At 45.1% G+C, this 20,608-nt stretch overlaps 1 protein-coding gene across 1 annotated transcript in view; it reads left to right on the forward strand.

Annotated features, from left to right (window-relative positions):
• Positions 1-20,608, forward strand: part of Pde10a (phosphodiesterase 10A) — a 151,982-nt gene that overhangs the window by 80,212 nt on the left and 51,162 nt on the right. Inside the window, exons 2-3 of the mRNA XM_042689752.1 lie at positions 4,735-4,863; positions 16,157-16,185. Coding sequence (XP_042545686.1) covers positions 4,735-4,863; positions 16,157-16,185 — 158 coding nt within the window. The remainder of the gene's footprint in view (positions 1-4,734; positions 4,864-16,156; positions 16,186-20,608) is intronic.

Genomic DNA, 20,608 nt, shown 5'->3' on the forward strand with positions numbered 1-20,608 from the left:
CAGGAAGTCAAGTTGATCAAATGACAGCTTTCTAGATTGCAGGCAAATCTCCTTTGGGTGGGAATGTCCTATGTGGAAAGAAATAACTTGGGTGACAATGTGAGAGGCAAGTTAAAGAATTATAAAGCCTCTGAATGTACTTTTTGCATTTGTATTTTTATTTTTTTCTTGCTAGTCACAGCAAATCCTAACTGTTCATTTTGGATATAACTTGAGCTATTTTAATGCTACTAGATGCTGCTTCTCTCATAGTCTATGTTCCTTGCATTAAAAAGTTTGTCTTTTTAAATAAAGCAAAAAGAAATGAAGAGCATATTAATACATTTCCTTATTTGGTAAGGGTTCAGAAAGAACTACTATAAATAGTATATGTTTTTATAGCCACACACTCATTTGCAAGGTGACGTAGTCTACACGGTAGATGTGTAGAACTGGTGCAGATTTATGATGCTTGAGGAATGCCAGCGTTAAGAAAATGTGTGCAAAGTATAAAGATTCTAATTTTTAAGAGAATGTTATGCAGATATTTAGGCTCTTCCGGCAAGAAAAGAAGCTTAAGCAAAAGTAAGAGAGAGAAGGATCTCATCGAGGTTAGCGAGTGCTGGGATTTCGGTAGGAGCAGCAGGCTAGAGAGAAGAAGGTTCCTGACAGACACTTGCTCCTGGCGTGGGCTTGCTGGTGTGTTCCTCTGTCTTCCTGTAAATCGAGCCCAGTTTGTGACACCAGACAGAGAGATACATCCTGTGTTGGGTCTCAAGACCCAGAAGGTCTGAAGGGACTCGCTATGTCATACCCATGGCTGAGTGGCGACAGCCCTGGGACTGGGAGCACCACCAGCAGAGGGGTGAGGTGCTCGGGAGCAGGGCTTCCGAGAGACCCCTCCTAGGGGAGCTGCAGTAGCTGCCTGGCGACAACCTGTGGGAAGCTGTCTGAGGCTTGGCATGCAGGCTTTTGGGGGCATTGATCTTGTAGGCAAATTTGAGACTTTTCAGGAGGGAAAGTAAGTGTTCATACTTTGCAAAATGGCTTGCCTTTTAGTGATTAGTGGACTGGGGACATTCTAGTCAACGGTCAGCCTTGGGAGCAGTATCTTCAGAAGAGGCGGGCAGCCTTTCTGCTCAGCCAGCACTGCGCCTGAAGAGATGGAGGAAGATCCCTTCCCACCCTGGTGAGCCCAGTGTGCAGAGACTGAGGGTGAAAGTCAGATCACAGGAGAATTCCACTGGCGATCAGCGATGCCTGAATAAGAACCCCTTGTAAGGGCCAGTCAGGGCTGTGAGGGGTCTCAGGGGAAGTTGGTTTTAGATGAGTTGAAAAATCTTAGCCAGGCAAAGAGCAGAGAGGAGTAGGGCAGCTTGCAGCGTGACCCCCAACAGGGCTGGACTGGGCACATTGGAATCAGACAGAGGAATCCTGGGAAGAGACCGGGTCCATCCTACTCCACCCCTCCTTTCCGTCTCAGACTGGAGCTCAAGACCAGCCTTGTGACTCCAGGGGTGTCTGCTTTAAAGCCCCTCCCTTCCTTATCAAAGCCAGATTTTCCAATTTATAATTTGGGGTAAATGTGTAATGTGTTATTCTAAGTGAGACGTAACACTGACCCACAGGAGTCCTGTAAAGAGAAATAATCTCCAGCAAGACAAAGCATGAAATATTTGAGGCAGTTTGGCTTCATGAAATGAGAACTCTTAACCTTGGTTTTGTGTGTTGTTGTTTTAAAAGCAGTAAAAGCAATCTTCTGTCCCTGAGCTTCTGAGTGATCCTTAGAATGTGTCTGCATCATGATTTCTTCTTTATGCTATAAAATTCTGTGGGTTTCAGCAAGTGCATGTATCCTTTGCTCACCATTAAAATAGTTTAATCACAGATGCTCTGTGTTTTACCTAGTCACTATCTTCCTTCTCTTTGGACTCCTGGCTAGTATTGATCTTTGTGGTGCTCCTATGGTTTTGCTCTTTTGAGAGTGGTGAGTGCACAAATATGTACTACGTAGCCTTTTCAGACTGCCTCTTTTTCTTCTCAGCCATGTCTTTTCATGGCTGGTAGAGTGCTTGCTCGCCAGGTGCTCTACTACGGAGCCACGTCTCCAGCCCTTTTTTGCACTGATCATTTTTGAGATAATGTCTTGCTTCTTGCCCGTGCATGTTCCTGGACTACAATGTTCCTATTTTAGTCTTTCTTCATAGCTGAGATGAAAAACATACACCATCGAATGCAGCTTCTCCCATTCAGATGGATTCCTGCAGGTTTCTCTGTCCAGACTGTCACGATCCTGCTAATCAGCCTCCTACGAGTTGGGATGGCAGGCATGCACCAGTGTGCCCAGTATTGCTTGAGAAGAGGTCTTGAGAACTTCCCCCCCAGGCTGTCATTGATCCAGCCTCCCAAATAGGTAGGATTCCGGATGTGAGCCACAGGTGCCTAGCACATGCATCTGGAATGAGTTTTCTTGTCAGTTGAATGAACACCTGGTAAGATCAGTGTGATTGTTGGGTTGTACAGAAAGGTTATATTTAATATTTCAAGAATCTATCAGTTAACTTTCTGTACCATTTTAGATTCTTACCAAAAATACAGAGAATTGTTGCTGCTTTCCATCCATGCAGACAGAACTGTCAGATGGGTGGTCCCCATGGCTGTTGTGGTAGGCATGAAACAGAATATAAGCTTTACTTAACTTCAGCTCACCAATGACTATTGGGTATTCTTGGTGTGGCTCTGCCAATCTACCTTCTTTGTTGAACTATCCATTCATATCTTGGCCCCATTTAAAAAATTATTTTGTTTCTTTCTTACTGTTGAGTTTTAAGAGTTCTTGTGGATTTTGGATGCTAGCCCTTGGTCTGGTATGTAATTTGGCAAATAGGAACTGTATGATAATTCATTCAAACAAAGTGAGGTGGTAAGAAAGGATGAGTCAGTTGTGGCTTTATATTTCCAGGTTGGATTTCTAGAAAATTAGAGAGTAATAGTAACAGAACCAGGAAAGTTGACAGTTAAAATCTCCTTGTCAAGAACCGGCAGAACTCAATTTTGAATCCCAAACCCTGGGTTGGGAGACAGAGGAGGACCTGGGGACTGACTGGAGTTTAAAATGTGCTCAGACCCCAGATTCACAGTTTGGTGTCAGCATCATGGATGGAAGAGAAAGCACAAATTGAAGCGCAATTAGAAAGTTAGGAAAATAACTCTAAAGTTGTGTGCCACTGAAATTTCAAGGAGTCAGGTGTGGACTATGCCCTGTGGAGGACGTGTAAAAGCAGAAGACCTGTGTCATGTCCTCGGCAGGCCTGGTATGCTCTCCGGTGCATCAGTAGGGGGCGCTTTTCCTAGCTGCGTCAGGAGGCAAGACCGCTCTCAGATCTCGCGAGCCTTGCGGTTTTCAGCAGTGCGTACACTTTCTCAACTGAATTTAACATCTCCACCAAGGACACTTTTGCTTTGAATTGAGTAAGATGGGTTTCCCTTTTTTTTCCTTCAATTATAGGTGGATACGCACAGTGAAATTGACCAAGTATTGGTATCCTTGAAAGAAATTCCTTGCCTCCTCAGTTATACCCTAATGTGGTAGAATTCTAACAGTTGTGACTTTAGTATGGGCACAGTTAATTGACAGAGATGAATTCTGTGCTTCCTTAGAGACAGCATGCATCCTACTCTCTGGAGACGTACATAGTTCCTTTCCGTCTTTTCAGCCTCAGTACAGGTTTCCATTGCTTTTTTACACCTAAAGATTATACTTTATTAAAATAATTCAGTGAGAATATATGGTAGTAGTAAAAGCAGTCATCATCCCGAGAATAACCATTCATATCCCAATTGTGTTTAGTATTATTTAATTGAAAACATGTAATTTTATGTTTCTTATGGGTGCATGTAAAATTACTTAGTTTGAAAATCATTAGACTGTGAAAATTATTTTAGAGAAACTGTCTACAAAGAATATCAATGAACAAATGTCAAGGTTATTGTAAACTGAACATTAGTTATACCATTGGCTTACTATAGTGCTCTGGAGAAAAAGGAGGAATTTGTGTCATAAAACATAAGAATTTATTAATGTACTTTCTAAACATTTTTAGTACTGGTCTGTGTTATACTAGATTTTTCTGTGTGCTTCTATTGTTAAGTTTCATTTGTTTTGTGCTTAATATATGGTAACTATTTTCCAAAAATAAGTACTTCGTAGGGCTTAATGCATAACAATAGAGAACAACATTGGTCCATGTATAGCACTGAGGTTTGTGGTTGGAAAACAGTTTGTACCATTATGTAATACTTAGATGCTATATTTAAAATCCCTGGAGGTCTTACTTTCGAGTGCTAATATATATATATATATATATATATATATATATATATATATACACACACACATATTTATATGTATATGTATATATAGACACACTTATATTTCCACCAATATTTTACTATGTATGTACATACAAATTCCATATAATATAAAATTCTGTTTTAACTATTTTCTGTGTAAAGGTCGGTGGCATTAATTATATTCGCAGGATTCCTTAATCACCACCCGTGCACTTCCCAACCTCTACCTCAGTGGCACACAGAAGTGCCTGCCCCGTGAAACACAAGCTCTGCTAACTGCTGCTCTCCACCTTCCCTCCAGCAGTGCAGACGCTGTTCACAGCGTTGCAGGTCCCTACTGTGTATCGCATGTGTATGGAGACATTGTATAGGTGAATTTTATTCTTTTTATTTCTTTTACAGGTTTGACAGATGAAAAAGTGAAGGCATATCTTTCTCTTCACCCCCAGGTATTAGATGAGTTTGTATCTGAAAGTGTTAGTGCAGAGACAGTAGAAAAATGGCTGAAGAGGAAAAACAACAAACTGGAAGGTAAGACAATTCAGCTTGCATGTTGACTGATTTTAAACCAAGTTGTCCTAGCCAATACTTGTGAAATAAAAAGCATTAAATATATTCTGGAAGGCAAAATGTAACACTTAATGTTTTGTTTCTGTCAATTTTTTTTTGAAAAAGTTGAAACTGGAAAATTAAAAATTGGAAAGGAAAAATATAGAAATAAGACCCTTGACTTAAAAAGATGGCAACTAAGTCTTGGGAATTCTATCACATAGAAAAATGCACAAGTTGGTATTCTTCTGGATTTTATTTAATGCTTATCTTATTATTTAGCTTGGGTACTACAGTGAAACAACCGAGACAGTGAAGTTAGAGAGAGAAAAGGCTGTTCATCTTGCAGTTGTGTAGGCTCCAGCCCAAGCCCCCGTGGTCTGCGAGCTCTGGGCGGTGGTGAGGTGAGAACGTGGGGTCAGCACGAGCTGGGAAGCAGAGGCTGGAGGAGGAGGCAGAGCTCCCGCAACCCCCTCCCGGATATGTGGGGACATAAGGACCTCCCACTAGTCCCCATTATTGAAGGCCCGAAGCCCCTCCCTGGCCCCCGCCCCTCCATCTTAAGGACCTAACCTTTGATACGTAGACCTTGGCGGACATCACATACTCATCAGACCACACCGAGTACAAGGAAGGTGTAGAAAAATATTGTCCACCTGATATGTATGTGATGTGACAAACGTTTATTCTCATACATGCTACAGAAAGAAATCTGAAATCAAGTGTAGATACGCAGTCGGGAGGTCACTCCTGCCGTGGCATTTGGCCGTTGGCTTGAGGCATCGGCTTCTTTCTTTCATAAGTTTTTTTTTAATGTCAGTTGTGGGGCTTGAACTCAGGGCGTGGGCACTGTCCCTGAGCTTCTTTGCTCAAGGCTAGCGCTCTACCACTAGAGCCACAGAGTCACTCCCTTTCATAACTTCTATAATGAAGTCAGATAAATCTTTGAGAAAGCTGACTCAGATTCTGAAATATATAGCTTTTCAATTAAACGCAATATTTTTACCACAAGTATATAAATGGTTGTGCATGTTTTCATTAAGGGAAAGGGAGAGAAGAAATTAGACACAAGCGCTCTCTTCTCAACTGTCAAGAACAAATCTTAACATGGCCCGTTTTTGTAATTGCAAACCTTAAACATTTGTAAACCATTTGAGATGTTTGACACTTTCAAAAGCATGGGTAAGCTTTGCTGAGAGTGCATCATAAATAAACATGTAAATTTCAGCTTGTTCTCTGATGAGAAATAAATACATAATGCAAGATTATATTTGTGGAATTGAGTCCAGGTCCTCAAAATGAAAACAAACAAACAACTTATCTACTGTTTTAGTATTACCATTAGCATGAATACTTCATTTGGTATATCTTCCCTTTTTAAATTTAGCAATACTTTAAACTATTTAATACAAATACTGGTTGGTTTCTAAGACTAGGAAGCCGTAGCTGAAACTCTGTTTTGCAGTTTTCCGTTACTGACACTCCCTTGCCCCCTCCAGTCATTACTACCAAATTCTTATTCTTAGAGAGCTGATAGTTCTGACTAATGGTGCAGAAGCCCAGAGACCAGAGGCCGAGACTGTGAAAGGGCCTGGCCCCTGGTGTTGGCATCCAGTGGTCACCCCAGTGACCTCATCAGTGAGCAGGTGCTCAGGACAAGTATGTGACATGCATGGAGGACAGCCTTTAGTTCTGCTGCCCAGAGGAAGGCCCTCACCACCTCCTTTGAGGATGCGTATCTCATTATGCACACCTTCATATTCAGAGAAGTTCTGTCCCGTGGCTTCTGACAATACAAGAGCAAGGCCTTGATTCTTGTTATTTAACAAATACCCTCCAGTGATCCCCAGTCATCCCCTATTCTCCTTCACAGCCAATCACCCTCGAGGAGAGCATCCATTCCACACATCCTCTCAGGTAGATGCCCCCGAGAATGCTTGTTGACTGCCAGAGAATGCTGTCAGATTATTTCATTCTGTGTTATTTAGTAAAAGAGAAGGAAGTAAATGACTGTTCCAGAATGAGTATTTTGCACAATTATTCACACTTTTTTGGTAATGTGTACTTCATTTGTATTTTGTAACCGCCAACAAATCATCCCCATATGGGAATGTTCTGTATTGTAGCAATAGAAAATTCTGTGAAGTTATTTCTGCTCACAGAGAGATTATATATGGGAATTCAGCTATATAAACAGTAAAAGTGATTATTTAAATCAGAGGAGTATATTTGCTTCTGAAATAGTTTGTCTTGTGGTGTCTGCTATTTTCTTAAATCACTACTGTTAGTTTGGTGCTCATAAAACACAAATGTGGAGAGCAGGAGACTACAGAAATATGAATCAATATTGTGTGTTTCTAAAGCAAGTCTAACTCCTGAGGCCTTCCTAAGATATCAGACCTCTGTAGGTTTTACGCTTGTGGGATATTAGCTGTATATACTTAGTTGGTTTTGGTAGATGCTATAATTGCACCCTGGGAAGTGGGAGCATCAGGAGTTAACACAGCCAGTTCTTGGTCGAGTTATGACCCAGTAACAGTAGGCAGATGGAGGGCACGGGCAGCGTGCATCCTATTACCACTGCACCTCTCTACAGAGGACATAAAGTAGGGAGAAACTCTCCGTCTCTAAGGAGCCATTCTGATGCTGGCCACCGCAGTTGGTTACCACACCATGCACATGCCAGTTACTGTATAGCTTTCATAACTTTTGTAATGAAGACAGCTAGATCATTGGCTCACCTCTGCCATGGCTATTTACAAGCTTATTGATGAAGAGATTATGGGATACAGTTTGAACAACTTCTGTTCTAAATACTTGGGACTAGAAGTATTTCACATTTTAATTTCTAAAAACTTGTTGTGCCTGTCCTGGGGCTTGAACTCAAAGCCTAGGTGCTGTCCCTGAGCTCATGAAAGCTATTGTGAAAAATATTATTTTATGTGAATGCTTTTTATCCAAAATGTTTTTGTCTGATGAGATCTGGGGGACAAACTAAATCTCATCTCTAGGCAGCTGTGAGGATCTCCAAGTCCACATAAGCTGTGTGTTTATACTCATGAAAATACCAGCCAGCTCCTACTTACCCCAAAGCCTTTGACTTTGTAGACATGTTTTCTTGACTACTTTTCCAAATCTGCAGAGAAATCATTTGGTGACATAGCTTGCCATCCATCTAACACTGTGATATTTTAGGCAGTGTTTTACACAATGGTATGTACTAGATGTCCATTTAAAGAGTAAAACTTGAATGAGTAAATGAGTAATTCAGATGCACTACAGTGTCCCAAATGAGATTAGTTTTGATTCATGTTAAGAAGATACAAGAAAAAAAAAAGGAAGATACAAGGTTGGGGGCTGGGAAGGTGGCTCAGTGGTAGAGCACTTGCCTTGCAATGCATGAGGCCCTGGGTTCGATTCCTCAGCACCACATAAGCAGAAAAAGCCAGCTGGAGTGCTGTGGCTCAAATGGTATAGCGCTCGCCTTGAGCTAAAGAGCCGACAAAAATAAAGTAAAATAAAAAAAGATACAAGGTTGTATTTTTAGCACATTATGCTAAAATATAGCTCTTTATATTAGTGGGAAACTAACTTAGTTATATGTTAAGTGTGCCGTAGAAGATAGGTAATTTTTAGCACCCTAGAGTTCATCCCAAAAGGCAGATTTTAGTTAATTCTTCTGTGGCTGTGTTGCTGTGGCAAAGTGCATAGCTACATATATGCTTCAATGTCGAGTGTGGTGTTCACGATTGCCAGAGCTTTCCCCTGATGGCCTCACTGGTTAGAGAGTGGGGGTAAAACCCGTTTGAAGCCCCTGCCGGCTCTCCTGCTGACCTCACTCCTCCATCCATTAATGAAAGTTATTTTTGGCCATGTGAAAGCTGCTTGCAAGGTGTCCATTCATTCCTCATGTGTGTGGCTATGTCAGACTGTTAGGTGCTTTTATATTGTCAGCAGAAATACTGTTAACAAGTAAGGTTTTATGGAAGGCTGGTGAAGGAAGGTTCTTCAGTCTGGATCAGTGAAAATGAGTGTGTATCTGTGGGGAAAATGTGACACAGAAGTGAAGAGAGGTGTGGAGATGCAGCGTCGTTAAGGCTTGTTTGAAGCCGAGGGGAGGCCTTTGTCTTTAACTAGAGAGAAGTAGGAGCCTCTTCCCCTGTGCAGCGGGACCGTGCGTGGACAGGGAGAACCAGGTGCAAGAGCCGGGCCAATGCTGGCGTCGTGTCCGTGTCCACAGCCGGTCAGAGGGGCTGGCCTCAGCGGGGAAGAGCACACTGATGTGGGTGTGAACACTTGTGTCCACAGGTGTGTGTGTGTGTGTAAGTGGGGGAAGGTTCCAGGCCACTTACTTCAACGTCGCAGGTTTTTGGTGAGCCTGGGGAAGAAGGCGTTGGAAGGCTGAGCAGAGCAGAGCGCGTCCTCCGTGATGAGCGGTGTGCTGGTCTCCGGCCCATGCTGACGGCCGCTGGACGGTGAGGCCACGTCTTCGGGCCACGTCTCCACGACCTGGGGCCTGCCCAAAGACTCCCCAGCCAAGGCTCAGCTGCAGGTCTGGGCTGAGAGGCGGGCAGTGTCAGACGTGACCAGGGATGTGGTTTTACCAAGTGAATGTGGACTGGGGAGCGAGGTAACAGGGTGTATTATAAAGTGGATGAGTCAGGACAGGGGTCTGCCACGTAAGGAGAAGGTGTGGGGTCAGAGGGTGGGCACCAGGGTAAGGGCAGGCAGGGGGTGAAGAGGTGAGGGGGGGTAGGCACCAGGTAAAGACACATGGGGGGTTGATGGAGTCAGAGGTGAGGCGGGGCCGTTTCTTAGCTCAGCAGCACCGTGTGCTCGTCCGGCATGGCAACGTGTGAACATCTTTGCCGCCGCCTCCTCACCGTTCTGTTTGGGAGGCTCCCTGGGAGCATGCAGTGCTGGAGGTTGGTGTGGCCGATGGCAAGGGACTCCTCTTGTGGGAGACAGTGGCAGTGGGTTCACGGGTGGTGAGCCATTTTCCAGAGCCCCAGTGCTCAGGGAAGAGCGGAAGCGGAGAGTAGCCCGCACGCTGCGCGTGAAGGCCGGGTCTTCCGCACCATCCCGCCGGGTTCCTGAGGAGGCTTTCTGCAGGCCGCGTTGGCTTTGATCAGGAAAGCGTTGTAATAGCAGCACAACACCAAACAAAACACTGCTGCCACACAGGACGCCTTTCCCTGAGCATCGGGTCACTGTATAGCTTCTGAAAATTCAATGCCCATGAGCCTGTGAGATGTCAGGTGACATTGTGCAAGTAGCCTTGCTCTGTGTGCCCTCGGCGAGGATGTCTGGAGTCCAGAAGCCAAGACCTGGAAAAATGAAACAGTTAAGATTCCCCTTTTCACTAGATAGTTGGTAGAACAAATGCTACTTTAATTTGTACATTTTTTATGGGGCACAAGTACAGAATATTAAACCAATCACCTTGAAGGAAATAGATGTTTTCTGAATAAAGTTGGAGGTCATGTGGCCCTCAGAAATCGTATGCACAATGTATGAATGTTCCTTATGTTTTTGAAGAGAAGAGTCATGGCTTTTCCTTTGGGAAGTATAATTCCCAAGTAAAGTTGTGAACAGTTCTTAGCGGAAATTGTAAGCTAAATGTCTATTTAAGCCTTAGGTTAAAAATGTGACTGCTGTAACGGTGATAAGAATGTGGACAGGACTGAGGCACTTTTTAAGTATCTGCAGAAAGAACACTACGCATTAACTAAATATTGGTAACTATCATAGTAATCTATTTACACATTTTTTGTCCTTCTGAACTTCCATTGGGTAGAGATAATGAGTAATATGATAATAAATTAGCATGTGTTTGTAATTGTAGAAATGCAGAGGAAGTAAAAGCCAGAGTGAGATCGGAAGAGCAGGAAGAAGATGTTCCATTATGAACATGGAGCCTGCTTTGTGGATTTTGGATGGCATGATCCTCTGTTTAGTAGATCCTGACGAGTACTGCTTAGAACTTAAATAGAAACACATTTAAGCAGATACAGTCAGAAATGAGGGATAAGATGGTAGGATTGAAAACTCAAGGCGTATTGGGAGGGTTGGAGCTTCTGTGCCAGGTGTTTACATAAATCTTCTTACACTTTGTATGTCAGTTAAGAAATTAAGTGATTCCTACATACCTCCTTCTCAGTGAAGAGCAAACTGTAGTTCAAAGGTAGAAAACTGCAACTAATTGAAAGCATGTGCTATGCACAGATTTCACATGGCTATTTAATCCTAATGGCATCATGACATGTCACTTTATAAATATGAGGAAGACCATTTGGAAAGGTTAAGACATCCCCTTATGATCGGCAAGGAGGACTGAAATGAGGAAAGTGATCTACTCTTAACTCCAAACATGTCTCCTAATCATCTGAAGCACTCGCTTTCCTAAGAGGAAAGGCGTGGGCAACATTCTGAGAACAGAGAGGTCTGGAGGCCCCTGAGAGGACCTCACAGAGGAACCGGATGTTAGACGGAGTCCTGAAGATTCACATTTAAGGAGAAGGAGACACAGGGTACCAGAACCAAAAACAGTAACAACAGGGGATAAACCAAGGGGAAAAAAACAAAAGAAAGAAGAAATAACTTCACCTAGTACATTTAGAAAAACAAAACAAAAACCCTCTAGTTTCTAATCTTGGAGTTCATTTCGATGAGCATCATTTTCTGTGCAGTATGTGTGTAACTATTGAGTTCTTGTGATCCTCAGCGAGGACTATCCTGATTATTACAAATGAGGGAAACCATGGAGCCTGTGTTTCCTTGGGGTCTGGCTTACTTTGCTTACCCTGTGTATTATATATACATTTATCTGATTTGGGGAACGACAAAATGATGAGATGAAGGACAAAGGGAGAACCAAAGCAACAGTGATACTCAGGAGACACTGTGTTAGAAATGAACTTTATAGCTTGGCAGGGAGGGGGGTCGGGGGAGGGAAAGTAGGAGAGAACCATGGAGGAAATGTACTCATTACCTTTCTTATGCAACTCCTCTGCGCGGCACCTTTACAATAAAATTAAATTTAAAAATTAAGAAAAAAGGCGAAGGAGGCGCACACGAGGGACACGCGGCTCAGGCTTTGCTCAGGGCCCTGCTGGCACGTACGTGCCGGAGAGGTTGAGGCAGGGAAGCAAAGAGAAGGTCAGCGGGCAAGCAGCATGTCTGTGAAGGAAGATGGGAAAAGAAACACAGAAAGCTGTTCACAAAGGGGGCAGTAGATAAGCAAGGGGGTCCGTAGGATTAAAATACGGTATACGCATGTGTGCACATCAAGTTGAAGCACCTTTGAGCAGTTAGCACACACTCCAACCAGGGGAGTGTGTGTGTGAACACAGAACAGTGAGACCCGTCCATATTAACTTGGGAAAGGAGAAGAGGAAGAGGAGGGAGAGGGAGGCGGCGGGGTCTGATCAAAGCTGGGTGCACACACATACGCCATGTCAGAATGAAACCTCCTGTGAGACTAATATGATGTGCTGCAGAACCCTTCATGTAGCATTTTCTCTGCAGACCTATGGTATGAGAGCACATCGCCAAAATTAATTTATCATTGGGACCTATTAGAGTGTGTGTGATACACATATAAACAGATACATTTTAAAATATAGCCAGACACCCATGGCTCACACTTATAAATCCTAGCTATTCAGGAGGTAGAAATCATGAGAATGATGGTTAGTGTCCAACTCTTGCAAAAAGTTTACCAGATTCCATCTCCATGAATACTAGCTAGGTGTGCTAATGCAAACTTGTCACCCCAGCTATGGCCAGAAATGTATATGGGGGACCGTGGTCTAGGCACAAAGCAAGATCCTATCCTGAGCATACAGGGATGGGAGCCTGGCTCCAGAAGGCCACCTGCCTAGCAGCCCCGAAGCTCCAGGTTCAAACTCCAGTACCTACAGACGCAGAAAACCTGTATGTATTTATGTACGCATATAAATTAAATTCATACTTTTTTATCCAGCATAGGTTCATAAATAGTTTTACTTTCCTTAGTCTTTTTCATGTAACTAAATGTGAAATAATTTGTTACCATTTGAATAGCTGCCCTTTTTGGATCATGGTATAGTTACAATTTTTTATGTCCTTTCAAATCCTTCTTAGCAGGGGCTGGGAAGGTGGCTCAGTGGTAGAGTGCTTGCCTTGCATGCATGAGGCCTTGGGTTCAATTCCTCAGCACCACATAAACAGAAGAAGCAGGAAGTGGTGCTGTGGCTCAAGTGGTAGAGTTCAGGCCCCATGACTGACAAAAAAAAAAAAATCCTTCTTAGTAGAAACATGTTAGAAAGTCAACAAACAATAAATATTCATACAATGTAATTACAAAATCCTTTACAAAGTGGGCGCTGTAGCTCAAGTGGTAGAGCACTAGTCTTGAGCTAAAGAGCTGAGGGACAGCGCCCAGGCTCAGAGTTCAAGCCCCACGATGGACAAAAAAAAATCCTTTTCAAGTTTTTAATGCTTGATTTTAAATGGACCGTTTTAGATCCTGGAAGAACTTAGTAAACCTGACTTTCTTGCTCTGTTTTCTTCTTTGGGCTTGTTTCTGTGTGCTGGTGTTTATCTCTGTCTACAGTTGTTATGGATCAGATAAGAGAATGTAGTCATTCCTCACTGATTCCCGAGCACTGAGCCTGGTGCGTGTGGCGCTGCCCGCACCGCTGCAGATGGAGCGTGAGATTGACGGCCAGACACAGGGCTTGGCCACCCTGGTAGCCGCTTGACCTCCATGACACCAGCAGCACCATCTGAACTCTCGCCTGCTGTGATGGACCCATTACTGAAATCCCATTTCATATCCAAGGAAAATCAAAACTAATCATGAAAAATACCCACATATTTACAAAGATTCATAAAATATTTAGACTGAGTACTTACACGGAAGGAAACCATTAAGTTCTTCTTTGGAAATTCTCTCCAGGGAGTCTTTTTCCCCTTGAACTGTTCTTGCTAAGGCTGCTAATGCTTAAGAAGGGATTTGGAGCAGAGGTGCCATCTCGCTTTCTGAAAAGAATGACTTATTCGCAATGAACACGGGGCATTTTCTGAGGTTCTTGTGTCTGCTCCCCAGCTGGCTGATCTCACTGGACAGCAGGCCAGGCTCCTGGAGATCGGGGCCGGCCTGGCACGCCTGGCTTCTGAGGACTGATGTGTTGAGTGGACACGTGTTGGTGGAAGAGTCGCTGGACTAGGAAGACTTCCCTTCTCTGTAGTCCTTTCCCTTCCCCTTCGCAGGCAGCTTGCATGCTGGACTGCATGAGGCAGTGATGAGCGGGGCCCGCAGGGCAGCACTGGACAGGATGGCTCCACAGGAATCCCGGGGGGCCCGTGTGGGCCGGGGGGAGGGGCAGCAGTTCTTTGTGGGCAAAGAATTCTCTGTGGGCCAGCGATTCTTGCAGAGCAGCTCCTGTTCTTGGGCTGTGGTTCTCTGGGGGCTGGAAAAGCGGCAGCCACCACATCTTCAGGTCTTGTCCTCCTCCCCTCGACCCGTGGCTGCTGCACTGCCCGGCGGGGGGGGGGGGGGGGGCCTGATGGCTCCCGGAACGGAGGTCACTGTGTCCGTTCTTCTTACTAGTTAAAATATAGTATTCCCCGAATATAAGCTCTGACATTAACCAAAAAATCATAAGACTGCTAAGTTAAAAAAATGAACAAGATAGATTTCTAAATGCAGAAGTCATCTGTAGGCCAAATTCACGTCCTTTATGGGCTATAAAACAATGCCGGTGCTGTAAATGTATACATGTGCAAAATCTTGTGTACTTTTGAATTGAGAAGTACCGAGACCGGCAATGGAAAAAGCCCCATCATATGTGCACATCTGTGTACAGACATTTGGACAGTCACAACACCTTCCCTTCAAATCAGCGCCCAGCCACCTTACTATCAAACCTCTGTGCGTGCGCCCACACACACATGCAGGCATGCATACATACACACCAGCCCTTTTCTCTTTTCAATTTGTTCTTTTTAGTGCCATTTGCTTTTTTAAAATTGTGCTTAGATAACAATTGAATTTCTTGGAGAACAATTTTTAATTTAAAAAAAGTTAAAAAGACTTTAACTTTACACTCTGTTACTAAGCTTGCTTCAGTGACAAAGTAGTCACGTCTCCAGGGAAGCGCCTGCTTTCTAATAGCACCAAGCTTAGTATTTTTTTTTTAAGGGAACCCAGATAAAGTCAGCGTTGAGCCAGTGTTGAAATCTCATTTACCTTAGGTGGTAAGGAGCACAATAGGTGCAATACTTTTGAAAGACAGACTGGGAGAGGAAGGCGTGTGTGTGTGTGTGTGTGTGTGTGTGTGTGTGTGTGTACGCGCTCGTGCGTGTGCATACACCAATTCAGGAACCAGTTTGGAAGTCACTGGGGACCTGCACTGTGACTTGGGACTAGATGTGTCATCTGTGGAACTGGGTAGCAAGCAGTGAGTCTGAGGATGGAGGAGGAGACACCGAGTGTGTGCGATTGATTGGTTTGGGCACTGGCAGAGACAGACTCAGTAATGTGTGAACTTATTTAAAACAGTCCCGGGGTCTGTTTGCCCCTGTGAGTGCATGTGGCGGCATAAAGGACCCGTTCATCTTCTGCCAGCAGTGCTCCATGCTGGTGGTTAATGCAGGACTTGATTGCTGGAGAAGATGGGAGGCCCTAACTCACAGTGCTTGCAAGCCTGCAGTTTGTTTTTGTTTGGGTCTCCCCATCCCTCCCGACCCCCCCACCTCCTACCCTCCCAGCCCCCCCTCCGACCCCCTACTCCCCGCCCCGGCCAGGAAAATAAAGCGATATAGCAACAGCGTTGCATTGCAGGCCTGCTCTGTGGTGGGTCTGGGGAGGTCAGTGTCCTGTGTCCTGGGAGAGGCTGAGCAGGCGGCGTCCTCCTGGGACCAGTGTTGGTGGCTTGGATGCTCCCTGTGGCCGCTGCATCACTTACGGCCTGCCAGTGTGTGGACCCCTGTGGCGCCGAGGCTTTCCTCTGCCAGTGCCGCTGCGTGTGCAGGCAGTTCCTTTTTATACTTTTAAAAAGGTAATCTATGAAGGGCTTGTTGCAGTTTCCATCCTGAAACTAGCATATACGTTTCTCACTTTGTGATGTTTATCCTTTATTTACAATTTTAAAAACTCATATTGTAAAATCCCCTAAGAGAACGCATTGTAAGTGAGCCTCCAATTTGTCGAAAATGCGTGACATGTTCTGCATTTCAAACCTGTTGGGTTTCTAATTGTATCTCTCCCCCTTCCTTCTGCCTTCCACAGATGAATCGGCTCCTAAGGAAGTCAGCAGGGTGAGTAACGTGAATGTGATTTCTACTAATGTTACCACGGGGCAGGAAACAAATTCGTTTGTATATTTTCTTAGTGTTTTAACGTGTTAAAGTGTAAAAAAAATGGCAGAAAACAAGCACCCTCTCCAAAGTACCACTCCACAGTGAATAAAGTCAGCAGAGAGGCTGCAGACTAGACCCTACAAGGCAGATGCAGCAAGCAGATGCATGTTGCTTGGCCTATGCTTGCTGTACTATCTTCTGAATCCATGGCCGACATTTAGAAACTGAAAGGCAGGCTGGGTGTCTAGATTCTCTTAGCCCAAAGGACAGGTACTAGCAGCACCACCTGCACCTGGCAGCAACCTGCCGGCCCCGCGCTCTGCACAGTAGGCAGTGCTCCGCGTGTCTTGTTCTGTTCTCGTAGGCTACTAGGCTTAGCCTGGCTTTCAGGTCAGGCTTCCTCTTTTGGGGAGAACAGAAGATCACTCATGTGCTGAGACATGGCGTTGCTCAGCACGTTCAGAAATACTCCATGTGTTTGCGTGTGTTAATACTAAGATACTTAGCAAGATTAAACACTGAGTGGGATTAACCAATGGTTAATACAACAGAATGATACGTAATTTCATAAGAAAAAGGTATCTCATTTCTTATACATAGAGATTACATACAGATTAAGTATTGAAAACAATGTTTGAATTGCAGCTGTGCAACCTAATGTAAGGAATCATTCTTTGTAAGATACAAACTGTAATACAGATAAATTCATCTCTGAAGAATGGATTCTCCCCACAACCCAAGCCAGGGAGGGGGGCTGGTGGCTCGGCACAGTTCCTTTGATCGGTAGCCACCTGCACACTCAGTTTGCCAGGGACTTGAGTATTAACCGCTCATCTCTGGAGCTCACAGTGGTAGAGCTGGCAATCTGGGTCCTCCATGATGTGCCAAAAGGCAGAATTGCCAGAGTTTAGAGTAGAGGGCCAGCGCCCAAGGCCAGGGTTCATCTTTGTGGTCAGCTGAGATCCACCCATGTCTTGGGAGGGAGGAGATGGTCAGTTTGGCTGCAAGTCCCAAAGGTGGGTGCGAAGAGGGGCTGTGTGGCCTCCGTGCATCTGTGAGGATGGTGAACAGAGAGGCTGGCGAGGATGTGAATCAGGTAGTTGATGTGGAATGTGGTAAATCTCAGTTACCAGATGTGGGTACGTAGGGAGCAGGTGAACTTACTCAGGCCCAGGGGCGAATTCCCACGTGGTGGTGCTTATGTGGACATTTGCAGTATACAGACACTATTTCAAGATGGAGACAAAGCGTCCACGGAGAGGAACAAAGGCGGGGGAGGGGACGGCGCTGCCGGGCAGGGAGAGCGCCAGGTGGGAGGAGGGTGCTCACGCCTGCATCAGCATGCTTGCTTTTGCAGTTTTAGCTGGAGGACTGCACATTTACTTCAATTTTATTTCAGCTGTTTTGAACCTACCCTATTGGGATGAGCCGCCTTCATTTTGCTTCTGTTGACTGTTATGTTATCTATTTTGCTCTCCATGCACTTCAACAATTTCTGTGGAAGGATATTAAACCAACGTCTTTTGATCAGTCTGACAAATTTCCTAACCAGACATCATCATCATCATCATCATCATCATCATCAATGTGATACTAATTGAGCCTTATTTTTCTCTGTGGTTGGGACCCATGAGCAAGAAACCAGACAGAAATTTCTGCCTCTGGGCATGTGCATGAGCAAGAGCCGTCCTCTGGGGTCAGTGGTGGAGAGTGTTGCGGCCCCAGGCACAGGGAGAGCAGGAAAGCTGCTGCCCGACTGCTGGTGGAGGCTCGTCAGACACATTCCAGGGAGAGCCTGAAGGAAGTGAGAGGTGGAAGAGCACTGCGGGCAGGAGGCACGGAGGCCCAGGTGGGGTGGGCAGCCCGGTGTCTGTCCTGCTTCTGTAAGGGATGAGGGAAAGTCCCGGCCAGAGGCGCCGGGTACAGGGCGATTTGAGAGACACGGGGTCAGTTAACATACTTGCAGTTTGTTTTTATTTCATCCACCCCATTAGACCTGTGTTTTACTATTACTGTTACTGTTTTGTGGTTGTTAAATGGTTACATCTTACAAGCAAACAAAAAAACGATTCCTGATAAGACCAGGGAGAGAAAATGCCAATGGGAGGGAACCCACATTCCAGGTTCTGGAACACTTATACTCTAGTCAAGTCTGGGGTTCTTGGGGACCTCCCGCCACCACCTCCCTGTACCATGGTAAACAGGATGTGAAGGAGAAATCTGCTTCCCTTCCAGCGTTTTTCTTAGTAAATGGCATTTTGTAATTTCTGGGTAGTTGCGCAGGTCCATCATGTGATCTTGCCTTTTCTAGGTTCTGTGTAAATGTGTTCACGTTCATTAGTCAGCCTAGTGTGCGGGGCACGTTCTCACTTTTCTCTCGTTCGCAGTATCTAGTTGAGGATATTCTCGTGCCTAGTTCCTTGGTGTGTTGATCCTTCCCAGGTTCCTTGTTCTTTTGAAGATGTCTGAAGGCCCTCAGTCATCTCTGCCTGGGTCTGTACACATCCAGAAGCTCTCCTCAGCTGGACCCTGTGCAGCTGAGGTCCCGCCGCAGCCCGTAGGGTGTGGCTGAACTAAAATGACCAGCACAGCCTCTCATTTCAACCTGTCTTGTCTGCTCACTGATAATTTTTTTGTTGTGAAAAACAAATGTTTTTCCTAGAATTTGTTTTGCATGTCCTTCACTTTCTTGTTGGACTGTGGTGGTGTGTGCTGTTCCTTCACTTTCTTGTTGGACTGTGGTGGTGTATGCTGTTTCTTTCTGGGTGTGCCGTGTGTCCACTGTGCACTGTGCTAGGCCCCTCGGGATGCCTCTCACCTCTGCTGACCTCGGGCCGCTTGGCCACCAGGCAACGAGGCCCAGCTCGTGGTGACTCCGCAAGCGTCTCCAGGGACTTGGAGCCGTGGATGTTCCCTGGGGAGTGGGGACTGATTTTGTGACTTTTATATCTGCGTTGATTGAAACAAATGCCTCCATTTTGTCTTGGCTGTTGGCGTGGGCTGTGTCCGTGTCACTCAGCAGTGCTGTGGTCCCAATGAAAGGAGGTTCTGCTCACCCCGGCAGTGAGCCAACGCTCTTCTGGGCTTCTGGTCGGTTCTGTCGGTGGTCAGGGTGTCCTCTGGGCTTCTGGTTAGTGTGCCTCTGTTGTAGACATGGCGGGAACTTACATCCAGCTCTAGCCAAATTGAATTAGGACCCCATGTCATTGTTTTCCCCATTTTTTTGGGGGGGGGGGACTTTTAGACAGTGTCCTTTTCTTGGCCCATTTTGATTTGTCTTGGTTTGTACTACGTCCAGCCAGGTTTTCTTGACAATCTTAGGACAGAGGCGGCCCTCATTGTCCAGTTTTGTTACTAACTCAGCTTTTCTTTTTTTTTGCTAGTGTAGTAAGGTGAGAAGGGAGAAGATCTCACAATGACAACTTTTAAGTATTTGTTTTGCCTAGAGTAGCTGGAGTTTCTTTTTGTTCAAGTAAATAAAAGCTTATACTCGCATTATGGTCAGTCTTACACTGTGGTGTCCCAGGAAGTGCCCTCCAGGGAGGGAATTGGAGTAAAGCATTGCTCCTTCCTGGAGGGGAGCCTGGGAGTGGACGGGAGTGGGCTGCCGGCACTGGGCGCACAGGGTCAGCCTGGCAGCCAGAGGAGTAGGAAGGTGATGGATATGGAGGCACAGGGACCCCAGGGAAGGGAGGCAGGCAGAGCTGGGGCAGGTGGGGCTTCCGCTCTCTACCTGAGAAAGAAGCACTAAAGCACAGCATGAGGTTTTTGTAAATCTGCTCACTTTCTTTCCCTTGTTCCTCTTTCTTCATATCAGTGTCAGAATCTTAAGCTTTTACTGGACACAGTCTGGTTTATTTAGTTGAGTTCACATTGCTTTGTAACAGTGTTGACACTCAAAGTTTAGAATGTCAGATGAAGCCCTAACAAATCGGCAGTTGAAAACAATAGATGTTTTTTCCTCAGAATGTGCTCAGTACAAACCTGCAGTGCGAGCGCAATTCTAAGTTGTGCGCAGATGGAAACACACATCTGTGAAGCTCAGCCTCTTTGAGGAGTAGTTTTGTGATGTCACACAAATCATCTCTTGTTGGTGGTGTTCAAATCCTTTGCATTCATTTGCTTTATGTATATTATATTGTCTTTCTCTGAAACTTAACCCTGTGGGCTCCACTGTGGGGTGAGGAGCACACTTGGAGGACATTCCTGCTGCAAGGCGTGGATGGCTTTGAGGGTCAGCTCCTCCAGTGGCTTGTCTCTCAGAAAGCAGAGTGAACCATACGCCAGTCCACTAACACAATAACTGCTGGCCTGTGGGATTTCACACACAACTTGAGCAACCTCCGCTCAGCTGTGATCATAATTAGGAGCCACCATTCCA

Source organism: Dipodomys spectabilis, unplaced genomic scaffold (genome assembly GCF_019054845.1).
Source record: "Dipodomys spectabilis isolate Male_0828 unplaced genomic scaffold, ASM1905484v1 ptg000126l, whole genome shotgun sequence".
Lineage (NCBI taxonomy): Eukaryota > Metazoa > Chordata > Mammalia > Rodentia > Heteromyidae > Dipodomys > Dipodomys spectabilis.